Source organism: Panthera tigris, chromosome B1, assembly GCF_018350195.1.
Source record: "Panthera tigris isolate Pti1 chromosome B1, P.tigris_Pti1_mat1.1, whole genome shotgun sequence".
NCBI lineage: Eukaryota > Metazoa > Chordata > Mammalia > Carnivora > Felidae > Panthera > Panthera tigris.
Window position 1 is genome coordinate 108,915,362 of NC_056663.1, and position 24,703 is coordinate 108,940,064.

General features: G+C 36.8%; 1 protein-coding gene across 1 annotated transcript in view; it reads left to right on the forward strand.

Annotated features, from left to right (window-relative positions):
• The window catches only part of ARSJ (arylsulfatase family member J), an 82,010-nt gene extending 57,528 nt beyond the window's left edge, over positions 1-24,482 (forward strand). Inside the window, exon 2 of the mRNA XM_007088177.3 lies at positions 22,377-24,482. Coding sequence (XP_007088239.1) covers positions 22,377-23,781 — 1,405 coding nt within the window. The 3' untranslated portion in view covers positions 23,782-24,482. The remainder of the gene's footprint in view (positions 1-22,376) is intronic.
• Positions 24,483-24,703: the final 221 nt, after the last annotated feature.

The window sequence follows — 24,703 nt, forward strand, 5'->3', positions numbered from 1 at the left end:
TTTCAGCTCAGTACTTTCCTAACATAACATCTTTGACTAAGGCATGATGTTTTACTTAAGCAGAGAAGTAGGGACGGATATTCCTGCATTTTTTAAGTGATCTTTCCTGTCGTAGACATTACTTTCCTCACAAACTTGATGTTGATATTGTTCTCTTTCCCACTTAAATGGAGAAGATGAATCACGAGAAAAAAAAAATCTGCCCTGTTCATGTTGTACGAACATGATTGTTGTTACTTGGTTTATTCTTAGGACTATGTGAGAATTCATTGATATTTGCCTATTTGTTCAGACTCATTGTCCACCTGAAGTTTCACCAAGGTACCCCATTCCTGGTGTTGTCCACAACTCTGTCTGCATGCGGCTGTCTGAAAGATGAAATTTTATGTTGCATCTGGGTTAGAGACTACTAAGTGCACCCTTCATTTTAGTAGTTTGCAAAATAGAAAGTGACTATAGTTTTCTAAGAAGAGAAGCGATGCCATTTGGAAAGTTTAATTAACACAAGACTGGTGAGATCATTCCTAGAATTAGGGGTTAATAATCACTGAGATGGTGGCTTCATTTATATCCTGGATATAAACAAACCTATTTAACCAGCCTTATGGTTAACCCAGCTCTTGGTTAAAAGTTACATTCCTGGTAGATTAAACGTATTTTACAGTTTCAGGTGAATAATTCTGAGAGCCTCTTGCCCCTCCTCAACAAACAGTACACAGACAGAATTGTCATTCAAGATAAGAAGAAAAAGAGTATGTATAAACTAAAAGAATCTTACCTAAATCTGTTGCACACACCTCCCACCCTCCAGTCTCCTAACAGCCTGGCTCTTTCTGTTCTTCCTTATGTTGGTAGAATGAGTAATACTCTGCAGTTTATGGAAGTTGCTGAGCATGTGTGTCAACAAGATTCTTTTCTCTCAAGACTTGTCATCAAATACCATGGTTTCCTATAGTTTCTTTTCATTTTAACCAGAGCTGACTCAAAGTTTAAAGCTTATAATTTTTCTTTCTACACTCTAGTTTCCCACTGGTTTCACAGCTATGGTCATTTAAAATGTGTATCTGTATATCTATTTCAGAGAATTGTTAGCACCATTCTGCTCTTTCTTTGTTTGATGAATCTCATTCAACTCCATACAGTGCTGACACAGTCCAGCCATCCCATTTCATTCCCAGTCACTCCAGTGTGTCATGATTGGTGCCATTGCTTTTAATCTAATACCTTCAAGACCTTGTCAGTAGCCCAGATTAAATTGTTGAAGAATATAAATGTGACATTTGTCATTATCTTGGACCTCCAGGTTATTTAAAAATTCTAAAACTTCATTTTCATTCTAAAATGTGGTAATGCACATTAAATACTTACCAGATTGACTTTCCCAGAGTAGACAGTCAAAACAGGTCAATTGTCATTAAGTCATGACCCTTCGTGGACTTTTATTTAAGTATGGGCCACTCTTCAGTCAGCCTCTGAAGAGACATATTGCCTCTGGATTCTTTACAATTTTTCTCTTTAAAAAAAGTTTCATTTTAGGAGAATTCAGTCAGTCTTTCAGCTTTCCTTTTTTTTTTTTTAATGTTTATATATTTTTGAGAGACAGAATGTGAGTGGGTGAGGGACAGAGAGAGAGGGAGACACAGAATCTAAAGCAGGCTTCAGGCTCAGCTGTAAGCACAGAGCCCAACACAGGGCTCGAACTCATGAGCTGTGAGGTCATGACCTGAGCTGAAGTCAGATGCTTAACCAACTGAGCCACCCAGGCGCCCTCATCTTTCAGCTTTTAATTGCCAATAAAAGTTACTGATTCCTGGAATGCCAGAACTGAAAGGACTGGAGGCTCCCAAATTCCAGACTTTTTATTTTACATAAGAAGGTTTACAGTTTTTCCTGATACTGGTTTGTGTGTTTATTTGAGTGTATTACCCGTGGTGATTTGGACCTGTTTCTGCAAATATACGAATAGATCACAGTGTACAGATATGTTTTGAAGTGATCCTGGGTAATTTTTATGTTTGCTGCTCAGTGCTATGAATGTGTGCTTTAGGCCTGTTCATTTGTACCTAATAGCTACTGAACACTTTTCTAGAGAATATTTTATGATATTTGAACACTCACACAAACATAAATATTCCAAGGAAGCCTTTTGATCCACACTGAAACCAGCCTGCTACAAGAACTAGAGAATAATTACAACCTTTGGCCCAATGGTAGCATTAAATTTTCTAACTCTTAGAAACTAGCTGTTGGCTTTATACAAAGGAATATCAAGCTGCTTTCTCTTTTATTAAAACTCAAAGCAGGGTAGAGCACTGTGTTCAATACACAAAAGGAAGTGCTTCCTTTTTATAGAAATAGTGTGTTTCTTGTTCCTAGTAGAAATCACTAATAAATCTTGACCATACTCACTTTACAGAGCATGATTCCTGTTAGGTATGAAACTATTTCAATACCCAGATTATCTCTATGGGAGGGATCTACAGGACCGTCTTGCTCCTGGTACTTAATAATGATAACTAACCTTTCATAATATTTCATTCTTTAAAGAGGAAGTTTAGGGGCACCTGGGTGAATCAGTCAGTTAAGGATCCAATATCAGCTCAGGTCATGATCTTGCAGTTCTTGGGTTTGAGCCCCACATTGGGCTCTGTGCTGACAGCTCAGACCCTGGAACCTGCTTTAGATTCTTCCCTCTCTCTCTATGCCCCTCCCCCCCCCAATAAATAAGCATTAAAAAAATAAAAAATAAAGAGGAATTTATACACATTATCTAACTTTCACAACAACCAGAAGAGAAAGGCAAGTGTACGAGTCTGACCATTGTAGATTGGTAGAGATTTAGTTAACTACAATCCACAGCTCACTTCTGTAGTCAGGACTAAAGAAAGCCATTCCCATTCTTTCTTTGCATTTCTCAGCATCTGCCCATATTCCAGATTCCTCTTTTTGTCACTTTGAACCATGAATCTCTGCCTTTCTCCTGTCTCCACAAGATCCTCAATGCTTTTCTGAGGCATGACTAACTTTTCTGACAATTCAGGGACATGTTGCATAGCAAACGGTCTCTGCCATTTCTCTGGCTCTCCGTCTCACAAACCATCCCTTCCCAAAGTCCACATACCTCAAACATGCCCCCCACCTCATACAGATTAGGAAAGTTAGGTTCAGGAGGGTAAGTGATAGATCCAAATCATGGAGAATGACCTGAAGAATGACAGATCCAGGGCTCCACTAGTTATTTTAACAATGTCAATAATAACCATTTGTTTGGTACATTATAATTTATATAGATATTTCATTTGCATTAACACATTTTAATCTGTTTAATAACCCTGTGTGGGAAGTATTATTCCATTTTGCAGAGCAGATGTAGATACATACAGAATTGATTTATCAAAGGCACTGCCAATTTGTTATCACTCGACTTTACACTTTCCTTTGCAATTTCACTTATATAAAATTGATTTCAACTCCTAACATACATCTTACTGAAGTCCAGTAGTGTTCCAAGGACTTCTGTTAATTACTAGTAGCTCAAAGTCTCATGGTCACCTCTTTCTACAGCCTTTGGTCTCAGCTGAATCTCATGTTCTAGACTAGATGATAGGTTTCTCAGCTTCAGTGCAACCTACATATAAAAAATAGTCCTTTTTATGTATTTATTTTTAACTTTTTCTAAAAACCAAAGCCAACTACTCTAGAAGCTGAAGGAAGCAACCTGGAAAATTTTCACCACTAATGTGCATTTTGCCAGAGTTGGCTTACTAAAAAATATTTGTTTCATCTTGCTACAGAGTTAATAATGGATTCAGTATTGGAAATTTTATACCTAATCTCATGTTATTTTTTATTACAAAATATTGCTTCATAAAAATATTTGTTATTTAGCTTTGGTAATGATTTATGTGTCCTTTCAGAAAATTTCAACCATAGAATAAAGAATTTTATGACATCAGTGTTTTGTCAAATTTTTGTCCTCAGGACCTGCTTGCATTCTTAAAAATCACTAAGAATGTCGAAGAACTTTTATTTATAGGAGTTAAAAGTGTTGTTTTTTACCATAATAGAAATTAAAGCTGAGAATTAAAAAAATATTTTCTTATTAATTCATTTAAAAATAATAACAAAGCAATTACATGTTAACATAAATAAGATCTTTTTATGAGTACAGTAGTACCCCCTATCCACAGGGGATATGATCCAAGACCTCCCGGTGGATACCTGAAACTGCAGAAAGTCCCAAACCCTATATATGCTATGTTTTTCCTACATATACATGCCTATGATAAGCTTAAAACTTAGGCACTCTAAGGGGTGCCTGGGTGGCTCGGTTGATCAAACACCTGATTTCAGATCAGGACGTGGTCTTGCAGTTCTTGAGTTCGAACCCCACATCAGGCTCTGAGCTGAAGCTCAGAGCCTGGAACCTACTTCAGATTCTATGTCTCCCTCTCTCTCTCCGCCCTTCCCTCACTAGTTCTCTCTCTCTCTCTCTCTCTCTCTCTCTCTCTCTCTCTCTCAAAACTAAATAAACAATAAAAAGTTAGGCACTCTAAGAGATTAACAGCAACTAATCATAAAATAAAACAATTATAACAATATACTTTAAAAATGTTATGTGAATATGGTCTCTTTCCCTCAGAATATCTTATTGTACTACATTTACTCTTCTTGTGATAATGTCAGATGCTAAAATGCCTGTATGACAACATGAAGTGAGGCGAATGATGCAGGCATTCCAATGTAGTGTCAGGCTGCTATTGACCTGACAATACATCAAGAAGATCATCTGCTTGGACCATGGTTGATTAGGATTAAACGAAATACATGAAACCACAGAAAGCAAAAGTGCAGATAAGGAAGGACTACTGTAGAACTATATGCTCCTAAAAAATAATAATGAGAAGATTAGCACTATTTTTTACGTTCGCTAATCTGCTTAATGGCTAGCTTAATAGAAGATAACTAGGTTGTCATTGGTATACATTATTACTATTGAAGTACATGAAGAAAATTAGCTTCATGGAGGCATATAGTTGGAAAAAGGAGACGTATTTGAATAGTGTTTTCAGGTAAATGTGGGTATTCTTCTTTGATACTACACCAAAATTTGACAAATGGTAGTTTCTTAGGGAGTCTTACTTACCATTAGGTGAAGTCAGACAACCAATTAGTTGGAAAAATGTATTAAATCTGCCAAAATTCTAATAACATCATTGCACTCTAATTTTTCCTATTGTGCTTCTGTTTGTTAGCCACTGTTCTAAGCACTTTAGATCTATTAACTCATTTAATTGTCTTGATAACTCATTGAGGAAGGTGCTATTATTAACCTCATATTATGCAAATAATGAAACTGAGGCTTAGAGAACCGCTGAAATGAATATTCCATGTTACTGCTCAGCTCTATTGTTTCACAGGATAGTAAATTCAAAATGAAATAAGTCTAATGACAAGGATAAATAATAGAATTTAAAAGTTACTGGTAAGCATATGACATATTGAACACTAATAATACATTGGTTAATTACAAAGGGAGATAAGAGCCCCCCTTTAGTAGGCCAAAATCACTTATTAATCTCTTAGTATTAGTATGCCTCCAATTATATTGCCTATTGCAATAGAACGATCTATTTTTGGTAACTTGTTTCTAATACAGTATTTTTCTGAATATGATATCGAAGAACTACATTAACACAGCTTATGAATATAATTTTTACTAATCATTGCACTCTTGTGTGCACTTTCCCTTATATTGTTAATAAAAATACCTTAAATTAATTTTAGGAATCTGTGTTTGGGATCCTAGTAAAAGAAAGCTAGACATAGCTTTTCAGGATTTACATAACTCTCTAGGATTGCAAAATCTCAGGAACATAGGGATAACAGTTCGGGATGTTATAACACAAATTTCTAGAGGAGTTGTCAGGCAAAGCATAGCAGGAAGACATAATTCCTCTTGATGGCACAGGAAAGGAGTGGTGAGCAAGAGCAGAAGCAGTACCATAAAGAACAATTTTTAGTGCAGCCAATCTTAAGGGTACTTTCTGGAAGCTTTCCAGAATAGAGTCAGCTGAGAAAACTATGCTTAATAATGGGTATGCTTTCTCAAGGTCATACATGCACCATTTGCATAGTATTTTAGAATGAGTTATGATATGAGTTATGGTATGAATAAAAAATAAGAAAAAAATTGAATAGTGTATCCAGCTGAGATTTATCTATCAAATCTTCCCTCTGATAGATAAAATAAACATTAATATTAAAGCACTCAAGAGAATTTAGGGGAATAAGTTTATCTCTACTCCTGAAATATATCAAGATGCATATATTAAAATAATACTGGAAGTTATGACTCAGACAACTAGTAGATCAGTTGGTTTTTGTTTATAAGACATTACAACTCAGCATACCATAAATATTCTTATAGACTCAACACCTGTTCTTTTCACAAACTGACTCCATTCAGAATATTCATTGCATAAAAATAAGGCTAAGTAATTGGCAATAACTTGGGTCTCCTTATAGAGCAATGTGAATTATTATTTTTTGCATTCCTCATAGACATTTAGAGGAATTGGCATATTTTGTAAATAAAAGGAGTCGGGGGTAAGCAACTCCATGGGCAAAACTTCAGTCTGATAATTGCATATTCCAATCTGACTGCCAGGAAGAAAGAGAATGGGCAAGATACTAGTTCATTAGTTCCAAGCAATGGAATCACATGTTTGTTTTGGTTTGGTTTGGTTTTGGTTACATCACTTGTATACAGTAGGGCAGTGGAGGAAGAGGACATGGTGTTGAAGAGACGATACAAAGGAAGGGCACAAGAAGAGACAAGATGTCATAATAATTGGTATAAGTAGCATTTGTATAAAATTTCACAGTTTACAGTATGTTTTAAGTATTTCATTTAATCCTAACCAAAAAGGGGAGAGGGGAATCCTGTGGAGTTGGTGCATTGCTATTATTAATACCTTTTTTATAAATGAAGACTGTGGTTGGCTCAAAGTTACACAGCCAGTAAAGAGGAGGATTTCAAATCCAGCCATTGTGATTCCTAAAACTGTAGGCTTTTCTCAGTACCACCACATAGGCTGGATTGTTTCCACAGTACATCCCAGAAAACATCCTAATATGTCAAGTCATTGGGCAGAATGTCCAAAGATAAACTATGCCATCTACTGATCCCTCCACCAACCTGATTTCTAACAAATATAAAGTACACATTCTCCCACTTACTACCCAGGAGATGGGTATGAGACCTTGGGCTGTAGACCCAACCCTGACTACCAGGGCGAAACTTTTGGAGAAAATAAAGAGGATTATTGCCAGATCACCTGTGACTTAAATATTGGGAACTTTCCAGTTAGTGCCTTTTTTTAGTCTGTAAGCAGTGAGCTCTCTCCTGAGGAAAATAATGTGCCTGTATAATGATTACTTTTTACTTGTAATTTTTGGATAACTTTCCTGGAAAAAAAAAAAAGAGGGCTGACTAGCCTATGTTGCAAGAGAGATGATAGTTAACTCTGATAAAGGTGTTCTGATTATAAGCCAGAGTGGGGAGAATCTCCTTCCCTCGGATATATTTCAAGGCAATAGGTTTTAGCTATTAGAGATCTTCAGAGTATATTTATTTTTCCTTTTTTTTCTAGTTTCAAAAATTATTTTTATTATCACTGTGAAACATTTCAAACACACTAAAACTTCTTAAGAATAATATGACAAATATTCTGAGCATTTTTCTACATAAAGGAGAAAGTTGAATGAAAATAATTGCAATATTATATAAAATTAAGACAGTAACAGGGGTGACTGGGTGTCTCAGTTGGTTAAGCATCCAACTCTTGGACCTTTGGTGTTGCCTCAGGTCATGATCCCACGGTTCATGGAATTGAGCTCTGCATTGGGCTCTGTGCTGACAGCAAGGGGACAGTTTGGGATTCTTTCTTACCTTCTCCTTCCACCCCTCCCCTGCTCGCCTTTGCGAGCGTGTCTATGCACACTCTCCTTCTCTCAAAATAAATAAAACAAACTTTAAAATTAAGACAGCTATTATAACCATCCTGTTATACATGTGGTAGATGAAAGAGTATCTATAATAATTATCAGCGCAAGGGGTCCATTTTAATTTGCTAATTTTCTTACTCTCATTTAAAGCTATGTATAAAGTTCAATCTTCTACAACATAAAATATCAATTCCACGTCCTTATCTGCACTAATTGCTTATTAATACTGCCATTTTAATAATAAATCCTAAGCTACTCAATATAGTTTAATATCTGTATTCAGGACAGAATCAATAGTAATCAGTGTTAGAATTCAGAGAGAAACCAATAAAAGGGCAAAGTCACAGACAGAAGTCCATGAATTCAGCTTTTAGAGAAAAAATTATCTAATACATGACAGTTGGTTCTCTGTTCTAAGTCTAATGGTGCCTTCATGAAAATGCATGGCTCCAACCTTGAGAATTTGGCCATATCAATTGATGGAGCTTTTATTCAATAATTGCGGTTTTCTTTAGTAAAACTGCTTTGTAGCATAGAATTATAAACATCCTTTAAAAACAATGGTAATCAACTGAAAGTGTTAGTAAACCTACTGGCTTTGAAGAATTATGTTCAGAGCCTTTGCTGTAGATTTCCTGGTGTAATCTGAGACCAGCCCCATCCACGGAAAACAGGGAAAGACCTAAGAAAAAATCATCCACTCCAAATTTGTAGGTGGCTTTTTTGTGTGTGTGTGGTGGCATTTTTAACAGTAGCAAAAGGAACTTACCTAAAGACTTATCTTGGATGGCAACAAGATGAATGGATCCCCACACCAGCTCTCCAAATCTTAAAAGCTTATAAAGAGGTCCTAACTGGGTTCGGTCACCTATATATACCCTACATACTGCACAGGTGTTTTCAACATCACAGGACCATCTCAAGGCTATGTCCTTGGAGCAGCGTCTGGGAGCAGGAAAGGCAAATGGAACCCACATTCCCGGGACAGAGGAGGGGGTGAGGAGCCCCCCAGTGCCCAGTCCAGCTCATGAGTCAATTGACGAATGTCTTTTTGATCACATTCCCCAACAATTATATTATATAACAATGATCTATTCCCTGCTAAGCCATCTTTACTTTCAGTTTATTTTCACCTGGCTTGCAACTAAGACACTGATGAGTTCCACATGAGTTTGACATGAAATACTTTCACCTATGTGGGGATAATTTCAGGTTCAAAGATAATCAGTTATTTGAAAGATAATTCCTAACCATGGCTAAAAGGAAGTAATTCTGTTTAAGAATGCAAGAAGGTACCACTTTTTTGTTGAGCTAATTCCTAGAAAAGCCACGTGGTGAACATAAATGTCAAGCTCTTCATAATTTTTCTCTCTTCAAAGTTAGAACTACAAAGAAAATGTTGGACTTAAATATGGCAGTCCTATTTCTAGAAGAATAATAATGATAGACTAATGCATACAGAGGAAAATGAGAGATCATATTTTCAAAATAATTGAAAGGATTTAAATTTTTTTCTAAGGATTCGATATCTTTGAGAATTCTAATATCAAAGGATATTAGTTAAGGGTATTTTCCTTAACGCACCCTGTCTCTAGGGCAAAGTTGGTAACATGAAATGTGGTTCAACATTTAAGAAATCCCTGGTCCACACCTGTGCATGCATTTTCTGTTTGAAATAGAGATTAAAACTTGCACTTAAAAAAAAATGACTTAATAATACTCTGTGGTAGTAAAGAGAATAGCAAAAAGAAATAGAAAATTTTATTTTCACACTATAGTTACACTGTGCTTTGTGAAATATATGTGACCTTAAAATAGTCTCTACAAATTAAATAATTGTAGGGGCACCTGGGTAGCTCAATCCGTTAAGCATCTGACTTCAGCTCAGGTCATGATCTCACCGTCTGTGAGTTCGAGCCCCATGTCGGGCTCTGTGCTGACAGCTCGGAGCCTGGAGCCTTCTTATTCAGTGTCTCCCACTCTCTCTGCCCCTTCCCCACTCACACTCTGTCTCTCTCACTCTCAAAAATTAATAAATGTTAACTTTTTTAAAATTAAATAACTGTAAATAAACCTCTGGAGTTGCCTCTTAACTTTTATTCTGTAAATAATTTTACCGAAAAGGAACATACTAATTATATAAGTGAATATTCATTTAGACAGATGTTTGGTAATCTTTTACTTATGTATTAATTTTTTTAAGGGAGTAGGAAGTATGGTCTTCAAAAGGAATAATTCCAAAAAGAAAGACAACATGGAAAAAAAGAATCAGGGAGAAGACCCTCTAGTTGGGAACTAAATTGACCTTTTGGTGGAAACTACCAAGAATTCACACACACTATAGAAGAGTCTATAACTGAAGGAAACAAAAGTTTATTCACCTGATATGCAGCAAGCCAATAAAAACTAGTATCCACCTTTTGCAGTAAAGAAAGACAGGCAATTCTTTGGTGTGGTGCCCCCAGGAGATTAGGGAGCTAATACTCTAAAGTCCCAAACTCCCTGATTGTTTGCAAGTGAGGGGTTTTAAGGACAAAATTTGGGGAAGGGGTTTCCTAAAAGGTGGACACCATTGATTGAAGGCCCGCTCTAGCAGGTGCTCTGGTGCCGCTTTTTCTGATTCCCTGGAGGTCTTCTCCATCCCAAGAGACTTGAAACCTGAAAAATATCTTTATTCTTTTAATTAGGTACAGTCGGTGATTCTATCTCTAGGGTAGTGCTGATTCATACCTATAAGCTAGTAGAGTCACATTCCTACAGGTTCGTTGGTCAGTCCAGTGGCGCCTGGGGCGATATGACCTCAAGCGTTCATTCTTTCATCTGCGCTGACGAGATGGACACCAATTTCAAGATTACAAGGGAAATTTCCAGAAAGAAATCACTAAACATGTGTTTTGCAGCCATGTTTCTAATGAGACCAGGACAACTGTATTCAGCGTAGCAAAATCTTTGATGTTGTAAATGTTAACATATTGTGGATGAGCAAGGCAATTGCAGGAATGAACAACAGGCTCTCATGACAAGGAAAGACCATTCAGAACCAGGAATTTTAAGTTACCTGACAAGTTATTTATTGATTTATTTACTTTTGCCTAAAGGGAGCATTTTCTCTAGCTTTTAAGGGATACTTACATAATTTATTTAGTTCATTCCATCTGCTTTCTTCTGGTCTAAATGTGGTCTCCTGAGTAGATGTCCCTAATAGAAGAACCCTCTTTGATGAGATGAACATTTTCTTTGTTTGAATTTAGATTTCTTTTTTTTATTTTAAATTAAACATTAGTGCCATATGTAATTAGTCTGAGTAGAGTAAGCTAAGTTTTTGACACCCATTCACCTAAGTTTCATTTACAGTATTTTATATAATATATAGAAATTATAAATGGTATTTACATAATATATATAAATTCTATACAAATTTATATATCAGGAAATGCAAGCTTCCTCTTCTCTTACAATTATTATTATCTCCCTGGAAATAATGATGTCTAACTCTTTGGTGTACATCTTTACATTTTTTTCTTTCTCTTTCTCTTTCTATAAATACACACTCATTCTCATTCATTTATTCATTCAACGAATATTTATTGATGTCATATTATGAGCCAGGTATTGTTTTAGGAGATAACAGCAGTGAACAGTTCCTGCCTTTGGGGAATTTATACATTTTTTTGTTATAAAAATGTAATAATACAGTAGGTACTCTGGCAGTGCCAGATGTTCTTTTACTCAATAATACATCATAAGCATTTCTCCACATCAGCACTTGGAGCCTCACCCTATTCTTTTTTTTTTTCTTTTTCCATTCATGTATCATGAAATAGTTTATACTCAGCATCTACACATTTTGTCAACCTAAAAAAAAAAGCAGTTATTTTATCAACAAAATGGGTTTCTTCAGGAATGGTAGAGAATTATAATTCAGGACCTGCAAGCTACAGCAAAGCCATAGGCAAGTCCAACAGACTAAGGAGAAGAAGACTATTTTATGGAGAAGGAGGAAGTTGGGAGGGGGTTGTTTTTAACTAAGGTCCATTGGAGAAAAAACAAGAGTTCAAAGTGATGATGGTTTTTCATTGGCTGAGTTGCAGGGGTCCTCAATTTCTTAAAGCAGATGCAGTATACATCTTTTCCTGTTGGGACCTGTAAACTGATCATTCTTACCTGTTAAGATTCTTTTGATGGGGTCTATAATTGACAATTCTTCCTGTAATTGATGTTGAATGGTATAGCTCCCGCTTCTAGCCTTCCAGCTCTACCTTAGTGGAAAATTAATATTTTCACAGTGTTCACTTTCCATTCAGGACTCAACCAACTAAAATCTGGATTTCTACTAAAATATAGTTTAATAGGTTGTTAAAGAGAAAGAATTTCCTCTGCCCTTCAAGATCCTTCTATTCTAGACTTAAGAATCAAATTGACAGAAGACAGATTAACAGGAGAAAATCAAATTTAGTTTCACGCTTACCGGGATCCACACGGACAAGAACTTCCAAAGAGAGTCAGGCAATGTGAGGTTTATTTGAGCTAAGAAGAGGGGTAAGCCTTTGGGGATACAAAGGGAAGGATGTTTATTAGTAGGAAGGAGAAGGGAGATGTTTGGAAAACAAAGGTTGCCCTATTATGCCATTAAGTTTCTTAGGTAAAAAGGAACCTGTGTTAATAGCTCTCTTCCTGGTACATCCAGGGAGTTGTGGGGGAGGTGGCAGTCTGCCCTTGGCCCCTACAAGATCATACAGGCTTATTCCCAAGTTTCGTTGGTGCTTTTCAATTCTCACTTTTCTTGGCTTCTCTGCAGTATGTGATGCAGTCAACTCTAAAACTGCCCTTGACTACTCTAGTGCACACAGCAGCTGTTTCATCTCAAACTCTTTCCCTGTGCTGCTTGTTTTTCTTCGGAATAGTGGCATTTCCTGGGCTCTATCTTTGGCCCTCAGTCCCCATTTTGTCTTTATTTATTTCTGTTAGGTTTATTTATTTATTTTGAGAGAGAGAGCACACATGGTTGTGAGTGAGGGAGGGACAGAGAGAGAGAGAGAGAGAGAGAGTCCCAAGCAGACTCCATGGCATGCTGTCAACTCAGAACCTGACATTGGTCTTGAATCCATAAACCGTGAAATCATGACCTGATACAAAACCAAGAGTAGAATGCTTAACTGACTGGGTCACCTTGGTGTCCTGTCCCATCTTGTATTTAAAAAAAAAAAAATTAATATTTGTTTATTTTTGAGAGAGGAGAGAGAGAGAGAGAGAGCGCGCACCTGAGCATGGAAGGGGCAGAGAGAGAGTAAGACATAGAATCTGAAGCAGACTGCAGACTCTGAGCTGTCAGCACAGAGCCTGATGCGGGGCTCAAACTCATGAACTGTGAGATCATGACCTGATCCAAAGTCAGATGCTTAACCGACTGAACCACCCAGGTGCCCCAATCTCATCTTGTCTTTAAATGGTGTCATGTGCTCCCATGAATTACCACCACCTATATGTCAATGAGCCTCAAATCTTGGAATAATTTCGTCCTATACACCTCCGACTGGATATCTTATAGGTGCTTCCAACTAAACATAGAACAGAACTCACCATCTTCCCATTCATTCCTGTTCTTAGATTTCTTAACTTCATGCAGGAAAACTCCTTTCACCCCACTGCCCAGCCCAGACACTTGGGACTCACTCTTACCATCCCCTTTCCCACATTCTCCATAGCCTGTAGCCTTCTCAGATGTGCCTCCTTAGAATCTTCTTTGCATCCCTACTGTCACCCATCTCCATTTCAGTTGTCAGCATTTATCTCTTACACTAGGGCAAACCTACCTTTGTCATGTTTCACTCCAATCTACCCTTCACACTACAACCAGAGTGAGTTTTCTAATGCAGACTTTTATTATATATTACTCTTTTCAAAAGTATTTCTTTGGTTTTCTGTGAGCCTCACATTAAGTACAAAAATCTTTGTACAGCTATGTGCTGTAATACAGCTCTCTGTAACTTGCACCTACTTACCTCTGTAGTCTCATCTTCCACCAAGGTGTGTCTGAATCTCTGTTCTCATATTCTAAACTGTTGATCCACAGAGGGCCAAATTCTCTCCCTTTGTGCATTTGAACATTCTGCTCCTCTTACTGAAAAACTCTTTGCCTCCATGTCAGCTCTTCACCTAGATGGCTGTTCTTCCCTCAAGAATCACCTCAGATTCGATTCATGTTCCCTTGTGACTCTGTGTTTTGTCCATATTGTTCCAAGTGTTTCAAATATCTGCCTTTCCCTCACATTCACCTAGATACACCATCAATGCCCTCAGATCAAACATGACCACCTCTGAGAGCATTTCCTGAGCCTAATATGAGTACTCAGAGAATGCTCTGGTTGTCTTTGTTGTAGTATTTATCCCTGTCACAATAGTCCTCTAATTGTTGTCTGTCTCAGACACTAGACTTGTTACCTAAAGATCTATCATAGCCTCTAACTCAGGAAACAAAGGGGAAGCCCTGGCAAGCTGCCACAGCCAACTGCTCCATCCTGAGGAATCCCAACAAATCAAAAGCAGAGCTCCTGGCTATGTTTGCCAACACTGTTGCCCAACAAACTCAGATAAACTCGTCACAAGAGAAGCCAGTAAATTCAAGGAAGGAGTTTTAGAAAAGAGAAGGAGGTAAATTTATTTTGGGTGAAGGGAGCTAAGGGAGGTGGCAGGTTCAAGCCTTAACAACCAACATGGGGCACCTGGGTGGCTCAGTCAGTTAAGTGTCCGACATCAGCTCAGGTCACGATCTTGTGGTTCATGGGTTCGAGCCCCACATTGGGCTCTGTGCTGACAGCTGACAGCCTGGAGCCTGCTTCGGATTCTGTGTCTCCCTCTCTCTCTCTGCCCCTCCCCTGCTCTGTCTCTCAAAAATGAATAAAAAAACCATTAAAAATTTTTTTTACAAAAACAACCAACCTCTCCACTGAACAACCAGCCTCTCTACTGGCAATATGGACACCTGAAGTTTTATGAGGAGAGGATGGGGGTGGGGGCATGTGCAAAAGAGCAGGCAGAGAGTGATCATGGATGGAACTGGATATGTGTTTCGTCCATGAACCTGGGTGGGGAAGGGGATGTGTGGTCTTCTAGGCATTCCATTGCTATCAGAGCTTTTCTGGCCTGACATTTGGAATTTTCCATTCATTGCAAAACACCTACATCAATGCCTCAAGAAAGTGTGATAAGAAATAAGCACAATGGGTTTTAGTTAGAGCATGAGTTAGCAGTCTTGTCTATTTCTGCTTTTAACTGTTGGGGTCTATAGTTGAGCAAGAAGGCTCACTGAGTTCTTTGAGGGCAGGAATCATTGCTCTCAATCATTGAATGTTGAATAAGTAATTCATTCTAAACTATATCTAGTTGTTCATCTCATGAATGAATATCCAATGAAATTCATTCATTCATGAGATGAAAAACTTATTATGATACCTCTCTCCCACGTACAACCTTTGTCAGAAGACATAATTAACTAAAAGATGAAATTAAGTCCTATAAATAGAACAACAGTCTTGGAGGTAAAAGAGTCTTTTGGAAGGAAGTGGTAAAGGAATACCTTGCAGAATATGGAAAATTAGTTATATTTTTCTAACTTATAAATATCTAAGTGACATTTGATTCATAAACTATAGTCTCTTATACTTGGTTCCTTCCCTTCAAAATATCAATTTTTCCTACACTATCAGCTAACTTCATATTCTGTAACAATCCTACACTTTAGAGTCTGCGTGGAACTGTGATGATTCATATTTTACCCTTATGAGTGTTTTACATTTATAAGGGTACATTAACTACCTAATTGGATTAAAACAATAATATTACATTAGACTTCCCTAGACAAAAGAGAATTCAAAACCACTGCCACTACCAGAACCCAGTGATATAAATGAATATTTAAAAAGATTACAGAAGTCTTTACACGTTCTAACGCCAAGCTGAAAAGCCCACTTAGCTTTTGTCTTTTAAGCTGGCAGGAAAGTGAGAATGATGGCTATTGATTTCAACAGATTTGACATCAACTCTAGGTTTACTATTGTTCATATGGAATTTTCTTCACATGGTAGCCAGATGGTAATAAAAAAATAGACTGAATTTCAAAATTAGTTTTTCTTAGTTATGATCATTGCATTCAGAAAATGCTATGTGAAAAACCTATTTTTTAAGCTAACTTTATATTAATCAAAGAAAGATGTTATATATATATATGATGCATTGTGGAAACTTCTTTATCAAATACTTGTATGTAACATTATAAACTTGTTTTTGTGAATCTGCTCTGAGATTGCATGGGGTTCTTTGAGGAAACATTGACCTATCATCCTTGATCCATAAATTCTTAAAGTTAGAAGGAACCTTAAAGGTAACTAGTACTCCTTTTCCAATTCAGATAGATCTTTTACACAATCCCTGACAGACGATCATCTAGTCTATTTTGTTTTTCATTTCTTTTTTTTTCGTAGTTGGGTTTTTTGTTTGTTTGTTGTTGTTATTTTTGCCATCTGCCTTTTTGTAATGTTATTCATTAGTTCTAATTGTATACTTTGGAACAAAACAGAGATCAACTGGTCCATCCGCCATCTACCAAAATAGCAGCCACATATCTGAAAGTCCTTGTTTTTTTTTTTTCCTTTTCCTTTCCCTCCCTTCACTGATTTAGTCTTATCATTTCTAAATTCAAATTATACATTGGATTTATCCACTTACTTCCATTTTTATTGCCACTAGGTGGTAGTCCAAGCCACCATCATCTTTGACCTAGACTATTGTAACAGCATCCTAATTAATCCCTGTTTCAGTTCTCATCTTTTACCAATCTACCTTCTGTACCAGTGGTCTCCAAATTGGAATATGTACTTCTAGGGCAACACAGGGTGATTCATTAGGATACAAGAACAAATACCAGAAAGTCTATTTATTTTTATCTACTTCTTTTTTTAAAATTTCTATTGTGTGTGCTTTATAATGTTCATAAGTTGGTATAGCAGTGGATGTGTGTGATTTATAAATTAAAAAATGTACATATATTTGGGGACAACATGCTTAAATATTGAATACTCTATTCCAGATGTGTTCTGATTAACAGAGTAGGAATATTACTTCTTAGAATTTGCACACTGCCCTTATATAATGTAAGATCTTATTAGCATTTTAGCTCTTTACATATTTGCTTTTTTATCAAATTCATAGTCTGATATATACAACTTCCCAGATCTATAATGATCATGTAAATGATTGTTTTTTAACATGTAGTGCTTTCCACTTATCCCAATTAGATTTCCTTACAGTTTTTTTTTTTTTAATTTTGAAACACTCTCATAGAAAAAGTCAAGTACTGCACATGTACAACAAAAAATAACATTTTCTCCTGAACCATTTCTTTGACTTACATTATATTGGCACTTTTCTAATATTTTCAGCCATTCTTTTGTAGAATATCCCTCAGTTTGGGTTTGCCTGTTGTTTACTCGGGACTAGATTCACCTTATGCATCTTAGGCTGGCACACCACAGAAACAATGCTGTTCTCCTCTCATTGCATCCTGTCTGCAGGCACAAGATGTTGATTTGTCCCAATTACTGAGATGTTAACTTTAATCGCTTGATTTATATGGTGTTTATCAGGTGCTTTCACTGTACAGTTACTCTTTGATTACGTGGTTTGTAATTATTATGTAGACTATGTCATCCCATTCCATAGCAACCTTTTATTATTTACTTATTTCTTTTTATTAGTATGGACTCAGGGTTTCCTATTTGATTCATTGGTATAATTCTTTACTATCACTATTTATTTTGATGCTCACATTATCCCAGATTTGGCCAACAAGAGCCCCTTCATTCAGGATTCTGCATCTTTTTGATATACTCCCCTCACTCTTTGAGCCCTTCCTTAACTTTTGATCTGTATATCATCGTTTTTGTTTCAACATTTCAGGTCATTTAGATTACTTTGAATCTTGATTATGCCACTTATAATATTGACTATTCCACCTAGATAATAAGCAATTCTTCTGTTTCTTATTCAAGTCATAGCAATAATGGATGATAATGGATATGGATATATCATGGATTATAATAATCAATGGATAATAATGACCAATGCATTGAAGCCAAGGAAAGAGCCTTGTTGTACTGCTTGAGACTACTTTCCAGATCAGCAGTCTTCGACCAATTAATCAGTTACATTAATTAATATACTATTTTGTAGTGTATTTTGAAGAATTATCTGATTGATAATCAAGCTAGTTGCTGCTGCCAACTTAAAGTCACTATTTTGCCAAAGATTCTTCCCTAGATTCCAACCATCTCCTTCCTGAAAGAAAATAATTTATTACCATTCAGTGGTGTTCTCCATGACTGAAAGCACTGTCTCAAGCCCCACCTGACCCCAAGGTTCAAGGAGCTCATGCCTTGAACTCACCCCCGTCACTGGTACGATCTTTACCTAGAGCTCACTTAGGGATGTCAAAGCTTTGGGGATGGGAAGGTAGTGGACAAAACAAAACAAAAGCTTAGTCCCTGGCACACATTTTACACTCAACATATTGCTTAACTGAACTAATACATACTGAAGATTAATGCAAATGAATTAACCCAAACTTTAAATAGGTCTAGCTGTTCAATAATCTGTTTGTGTACCATGGAAAAATCTCTAAAGCCAAAAAATCTGGATTCCAGAGTAGAACCTCAAGATTTACAGCTGTAAAGCCTGGCAAACCACTCAATTATACTAAATTACTCTGAGTTTCAGTGTTTTTGTCTTCGTTGTTATTAGATGAAAGTAATAAATGGATTACCCCTGCCTAGTCCACAGAGTTGTAGAAGCCAGAGAAATAATATAAATGAAAATTTTCTGTATGCCTTGATTGGTGTGAATGTGTAACATTATTATTATTCTGGTGAATATACAATGTTACCATACAGTTTTTTTTTTTCATTATTTTATAAGAAAAGAATCATGAGCAGATTTTTGAAATGCCCATCATTTTCCTAAGCTCTTTATCTAATACTGATCTTTTTTTAAAAAAGACAATGAAGCTAACTTAGCAAGACTTTTCTTTTTGGCTCCACCTAATTTGTTTTTGTTTTGTTTTGTTTTTGTTTTTTTTTTTACATGCTCACGAGGCATCCCCTTAAAAAATTATTCTCAATTTTTTTCTGGGATCACGATAAGCCTCACTATTTGGTTTACAAAAATCCTCCCCATCTTTCATTAGAAAGTTAGAACCGATTTGCTTCTCAAGACTGATGCCATCTTTCCTCTGCTCCTTGATTTTTCAAGAAGTACTGATACTAACTCTGTAAGAGAATAGAAAGATCATCAGCTTAAGCTGTCATTCAGGAATTCATTTCACAGCTTGGAGGAGCAGGTTGGAGGAATTGGGCTCATCTCTACATCTCTATTCTCTTGTCTCTAAAATTAACATAAGGGGCACCTGGGTGGCTCAGTCTGTCAAGCATCTGGCTCTTCATTTCAGCTCCGGTTGTGGTCTCATAGTTCCTGGGATCAAGCCCCATGTCGAGCTCTGTGCTGACAGTGCGAAGCCTACTTGGGATTCTCTCTCTCTCTTTCTCTCTCTCTCTGTCTCTCTCTCTGTCTTTCTGTCTCTCTCTCTTTCTCTCTCTCTTTCTCCCTCTCTTTCTCCCTGTCTCTCTACCCCTCCTATTCTCTCTCTCTCTCTCACTCAAAATAAATAAACTTTTAAAAAATGTTTAAAGTTAACATAAAAGCATCCTACTTCTTACTGTTGCAATGAGGACTAAATGCAATAATACATGTGAAAGAAAGCCTATACATTATAAAACTTTACACAAATGTGTAACATAGTAACTCAGAACTCTGATGTAATAATAGCAAAACCAATCATTTGCTGACATATTCTCCTTACCAGACTCTATGCTGTCTTCAATGCCACAGCAACACAATATGTATTATTATCTCTATTTTACAGAGGAGGTAACTGAGGATCAGAGTGGTTAAGTACTGCCCAAAGCTACACAGCTAATAAGCAGTGGAGCAAACTCAAACCCAACACTGTCTGACCCCCAAACTGTACGCTTAACCCATGCCCCAGATTCTACCTGAAACTCCACCAATTTGGCCTCAGTCTCAAGTTCATTTAATAAGAGTCTGTCCTGAAAATATCTCTTCTGTTATGAGCCGCTGCCTAATCTTTTTGTTGTTGGTTCTGGATTTTCCCATATGAAAACTGTTCTAGGCTGTGGGGAAGACAGAAACCACACAGTTAATAATTCTGACCTCTCTCACTTATCTGCTAACACTGTACCCTCTCCTGAAAGAAGCACACCTCTTCTTTCCTACTATTTTTTGTGTAAACATTTTCTGTACTTCCTGCTTTTCAAAAGGCTCAATTATTTTTGCTTTTAGTACTAGCTGAGAAAATGCCCAGTTTGATTAGAAAGATTGAATTGGTTAGCCATTCAATGAATTGAATAGATGCTCTGGCCAAGTACATTTTCTGCATAGAATTATTTAGTTAATAATTCATCAAAATGCTTGCCCATACAGATTTTTCAGTTTTTAAATTTACTCAATGCTTATGATGATAGGTGTTACCAATTTGTCATGTCCTTGTCACAAAATCAATAGTTTCACAAGCAAATGTTTTGGATCTTGAACTAGATCATCAAAAATTATCAAGGAGGGGCACCTGGGTTGCTTAGTCCGTTAAGCGTCTGACTCTTGGTTTTGGCTCATGATCCATCTCACGGTTTGTTTCATGAATTCAAGCCCAACCCAGAACTGGGTTCTGAGCTGACAGTACAGAGCTTGCTTGGGATTCTCATTTTCTCCCTCTCTAAAAGGCCCTCCCCTGCTTGCACGCACTCACACACGCACTCTCTCTCAAAATATACAAACTTAAAATCACCAGAAAAATATACATAAAATAGTATTTTAAAAAGTTACCAAGGATAGTAACAATACTGTCTGACTTTGGTGCTAAATAATGCTTTTGAAATGCTTATTTCTTTGAGAATTGATTACATTTTAAATTCTTACAATTGTGATAATTGTGAAACTTTGACAGCTAAATGATCAGCAGAGCAGACAGGGCCCATGTGAATGTTGCCTTGCCTTAGTGACCAAATATCCCTATAGACCCTTCAAAACCAAAAGCGTATGACTACAATTGATACTTCAAAACAACTCACAGTTACATTAACCTTTCATTTGTAGATTTAAATAAATTGAAGTACTCACCCAAGGTATGTATGACATGTTGGCCTTTCTGGTTAAATCCATTGTAAAAAACTTTTACTTTTGATCTCAATATTACTCTTTGTAACTTGATTCCAAGAATATTTTCACATTTACTTTAAAACCTTCTACAACCTTCATTTTCTCAGAATTTCTATATTTTCTATTTTAAAAGTCCTTTTGAACTTATATAATAATTATGGAATCAATCACTTTTAAATGTCATTAACTGATAGGCACATCTTGACCCGAGTGAAAATTCATACACTATGTGATAATAACCATTCTCTGAAAAAAAAAAAAAAAAAAAAAAAAAAAAATCCTTGGCAAAATATCTTTGGGAAAAAGAACAATGCCAGAAACTAATGTTCATTTAATTTTAATGTATAGAAAGGGTTACCTTGTTTTCCTAGACTACATTGTAAGTGAATGTAACTTTTTTAAAAAGGGAGACACTGTGGAAAATACATGAAAGAACTCATTTCCTGCTGTTTGGGGGAAAATGTAATCCTTCCTTAGCATTAGCTAAAATACTTACCCTAAGATGGTTTTTCAGCAATAATGTATTGTGAGCCAGAAAAAATTCTTTCTCTTTACAGAGATCTAGCAGGCTGGGGACTAATTATAAAATATTTTTGTGACAATCAAACAGGAGACTTTTGTATAACTTTTGCATGTATTTTTAGTACTTCAGAATTAGCTTGAATTAGAGATCTCAGGAAATGATTTGGGAGCTAATGTGAGTTCTCTAGACTAATAATAATAATAATAATAATAATACTCTATGTACATTCATATCCTTTCCCTTATCACATTAGTTTTCAACATTACATCATTAGTTAAGAGATTAAAGTTTATTCAGATTAATCCTGTTAGAAGAATTTTAAAAACACTTTGAGGTAAGTGGTGAAATCTCAGTTTCAAAAGTACTGATTTAGAGTCAAATGTATTTCAAATGTTATATATGAAACTAACTAGGATAAGACTTTTGAATCAGCAGTAGAAATACTGAATTGGTCATATTTTATTTGGAGTGAAGTTTCTCTTCATAAGAGCATTGTTTAGTTTAAGAATCTTTATAATATCTCTTTTATCCTGCACTGACAAAATTTTTTACTCTTATCAAGGTATCAGATACACACCGGACTTCAACATTCTATCATAAGACCTACCCAACCCAACTGCTTACCTCTGGACAATGCAACCCTACCTCAGAAGCTGAAGGAGGTTGGATATTCGACACATATGGTTGGAAAATGGCACTTGGGTTTTTACAGAAAAGAATGTATGCCCACCAAGAGAGGATTTGATACCTTTTTTGGTTCCCTCTTGGGAAGCGGTGATTACTATACACACTACAAATGTGACAGTCCTGGGATGTGTGGCTATGACTTATATGAAAATGACAATGCTGCCTGGGACTATGACAATGGCCTATACTCCACACAGATGTACACTCAAAGAGTTCAGCAAATCTTAGCTTCCCATGATCCCAGAAAGCCTATATTTTTATATATTGCCTACCAAGCTGTTCACTCACCACTGCAAGCTCCTGGCAGGTATTTTGAACATTACAGATCCATTATCAACATAAATAGGCGGAGGTACGCTGCCATGCTTTCCTGCTTAGATGAAGCAATCAACAATGTGACCCTGGCTCTGAAGACATACGGTTTCTATAACAACAGCATTATCATCTACTCTTCAGATAATGGCGGCCAACCCACAGCAGGAGGAAGTAACTGGCCTCTCAGAGGTAGCAAAGGAACATACTGGGAAGGGGGCATTCGAGCTGTTGGCTTTGTGCATAGTCCACTTCTGAAAAACAAGGGAACAGTGTGTAAGGAGCTTGTGCACATCACTGACTGGTACCCCACTCTTATTTCACTGGCTGAAGGACAGATTGATGAGGACACTCAACTGGATGGCTATGATGTCTGGGAAACCATAAGCGAAGGCCTTCGTTCACCCCGGGTGGATATTTTGCACAACATCGACCCCATTTATACCAAGGCAAAAAATGGCTCCTGGGCAGCAGGCTATGGGATCTGGAACACTGCAATCCAGTCAGCCATCAGGGTGCAGCACTGGAAACTGCTTACAGGAAACCCTGGCTACAGTGACTGGGTTCCCCCTCAGTCTTTCAGCAACCTGGGGCCAAACCGGTGGCACAATGAACGAATTACATTGTCAACCGGCAAAAGCATATGGCTTTTCAACATCACGGCTGACCCATACGAGAGGGTGGACCTATCTACTAGGTATCCTGGAATCGTGAAACAGCTCCTACGGAGGCTCTCACAGTTCAATAAAACCGCAGTGCCTGTCAGGTACCCTCCCAAAGACCCTAGGAGTAATCCTCGGCTCAACGGAGGAGTCTGGGGACCATGGTATAAAGAGGAAAACAAGAAAAAGAAGCCGAGCAAAAATAAGGCTGAGAAAAAGCAGAAGAAAAGTAAGAAAAAGAAGAAACAGCCAAAAGCAGGTTCATTTCCAAATTGCCATTCAGGCGTTTGCCATTATCTTAGATAAGTACAAATTTTTTTCCTGTCTGGTTAAACTCAAGTCGGTCTTAGTCTTTCAGCTGTTTTCTAGAGAGACCAGCAAATTTGGCTCAATAATTTTACTGCCAGAAGTAGCAGCCCTGTTTTCATGTTGTGCCACTCCAGAGACTGCTGCCACCTGGTCGTCATGTGGAAGACGGTTCTGTTTTGTGCCAAAGGTGCTACCCTTGCAAGCCACACTTAGAGGAGAATGGAGATGCTGATTTCTTTTGCTCCTTTACAAAAATGGTCCTTAATCAGTGCAACTGTTGTGCTTTCGTCAACTGACCAGATACTATGCTTTAAAACTGCGATCAACGGACATGCTAATTTGATGGAAGTTACAGGGTAGCATGATTAAAACCTACCTTTGATAAAGTACAGTCAAAGGTTGCATCACCTGAAAGGCCTTGAAAGATACGTTTTCTTCGTGAATTATTGTATCTCTGTCTTATGATACTTGGTTTTTGAAGTTAATTCCATTTCACGTATCATTTCCTTTCCTGTGAAAATAAGCTGTTGCTCCCATGTAAACAGCTTGCACCTCATTCTGTCATGCATGAGGGAATGGCATATAAGAATGTTTGAGCACACTGCCAAAACGTGAATGTAACTATTTTCTAAACACTTTAATAGAATGATGTTTCAACGTAAAGTATGTAATTTATTTTTACAGAAAAAAATATTAATTATTTTGTTTTCACAAAAAAGTTATACAAATAACTTTTAATTATTTTATTTTTATTTTCTAAATACTGTTAGAAGAATTTTATTTCATATCTTCAATATTACCAAGCACTGTAGTAGTATAAATTACTGTAATACTGGGTGAATTTGTAAAAGATAAAAAGAAAACTATTCAGCAAAAATGATAATCATCATTGTTCAGCCATTATTTGAATGTAAAAAGA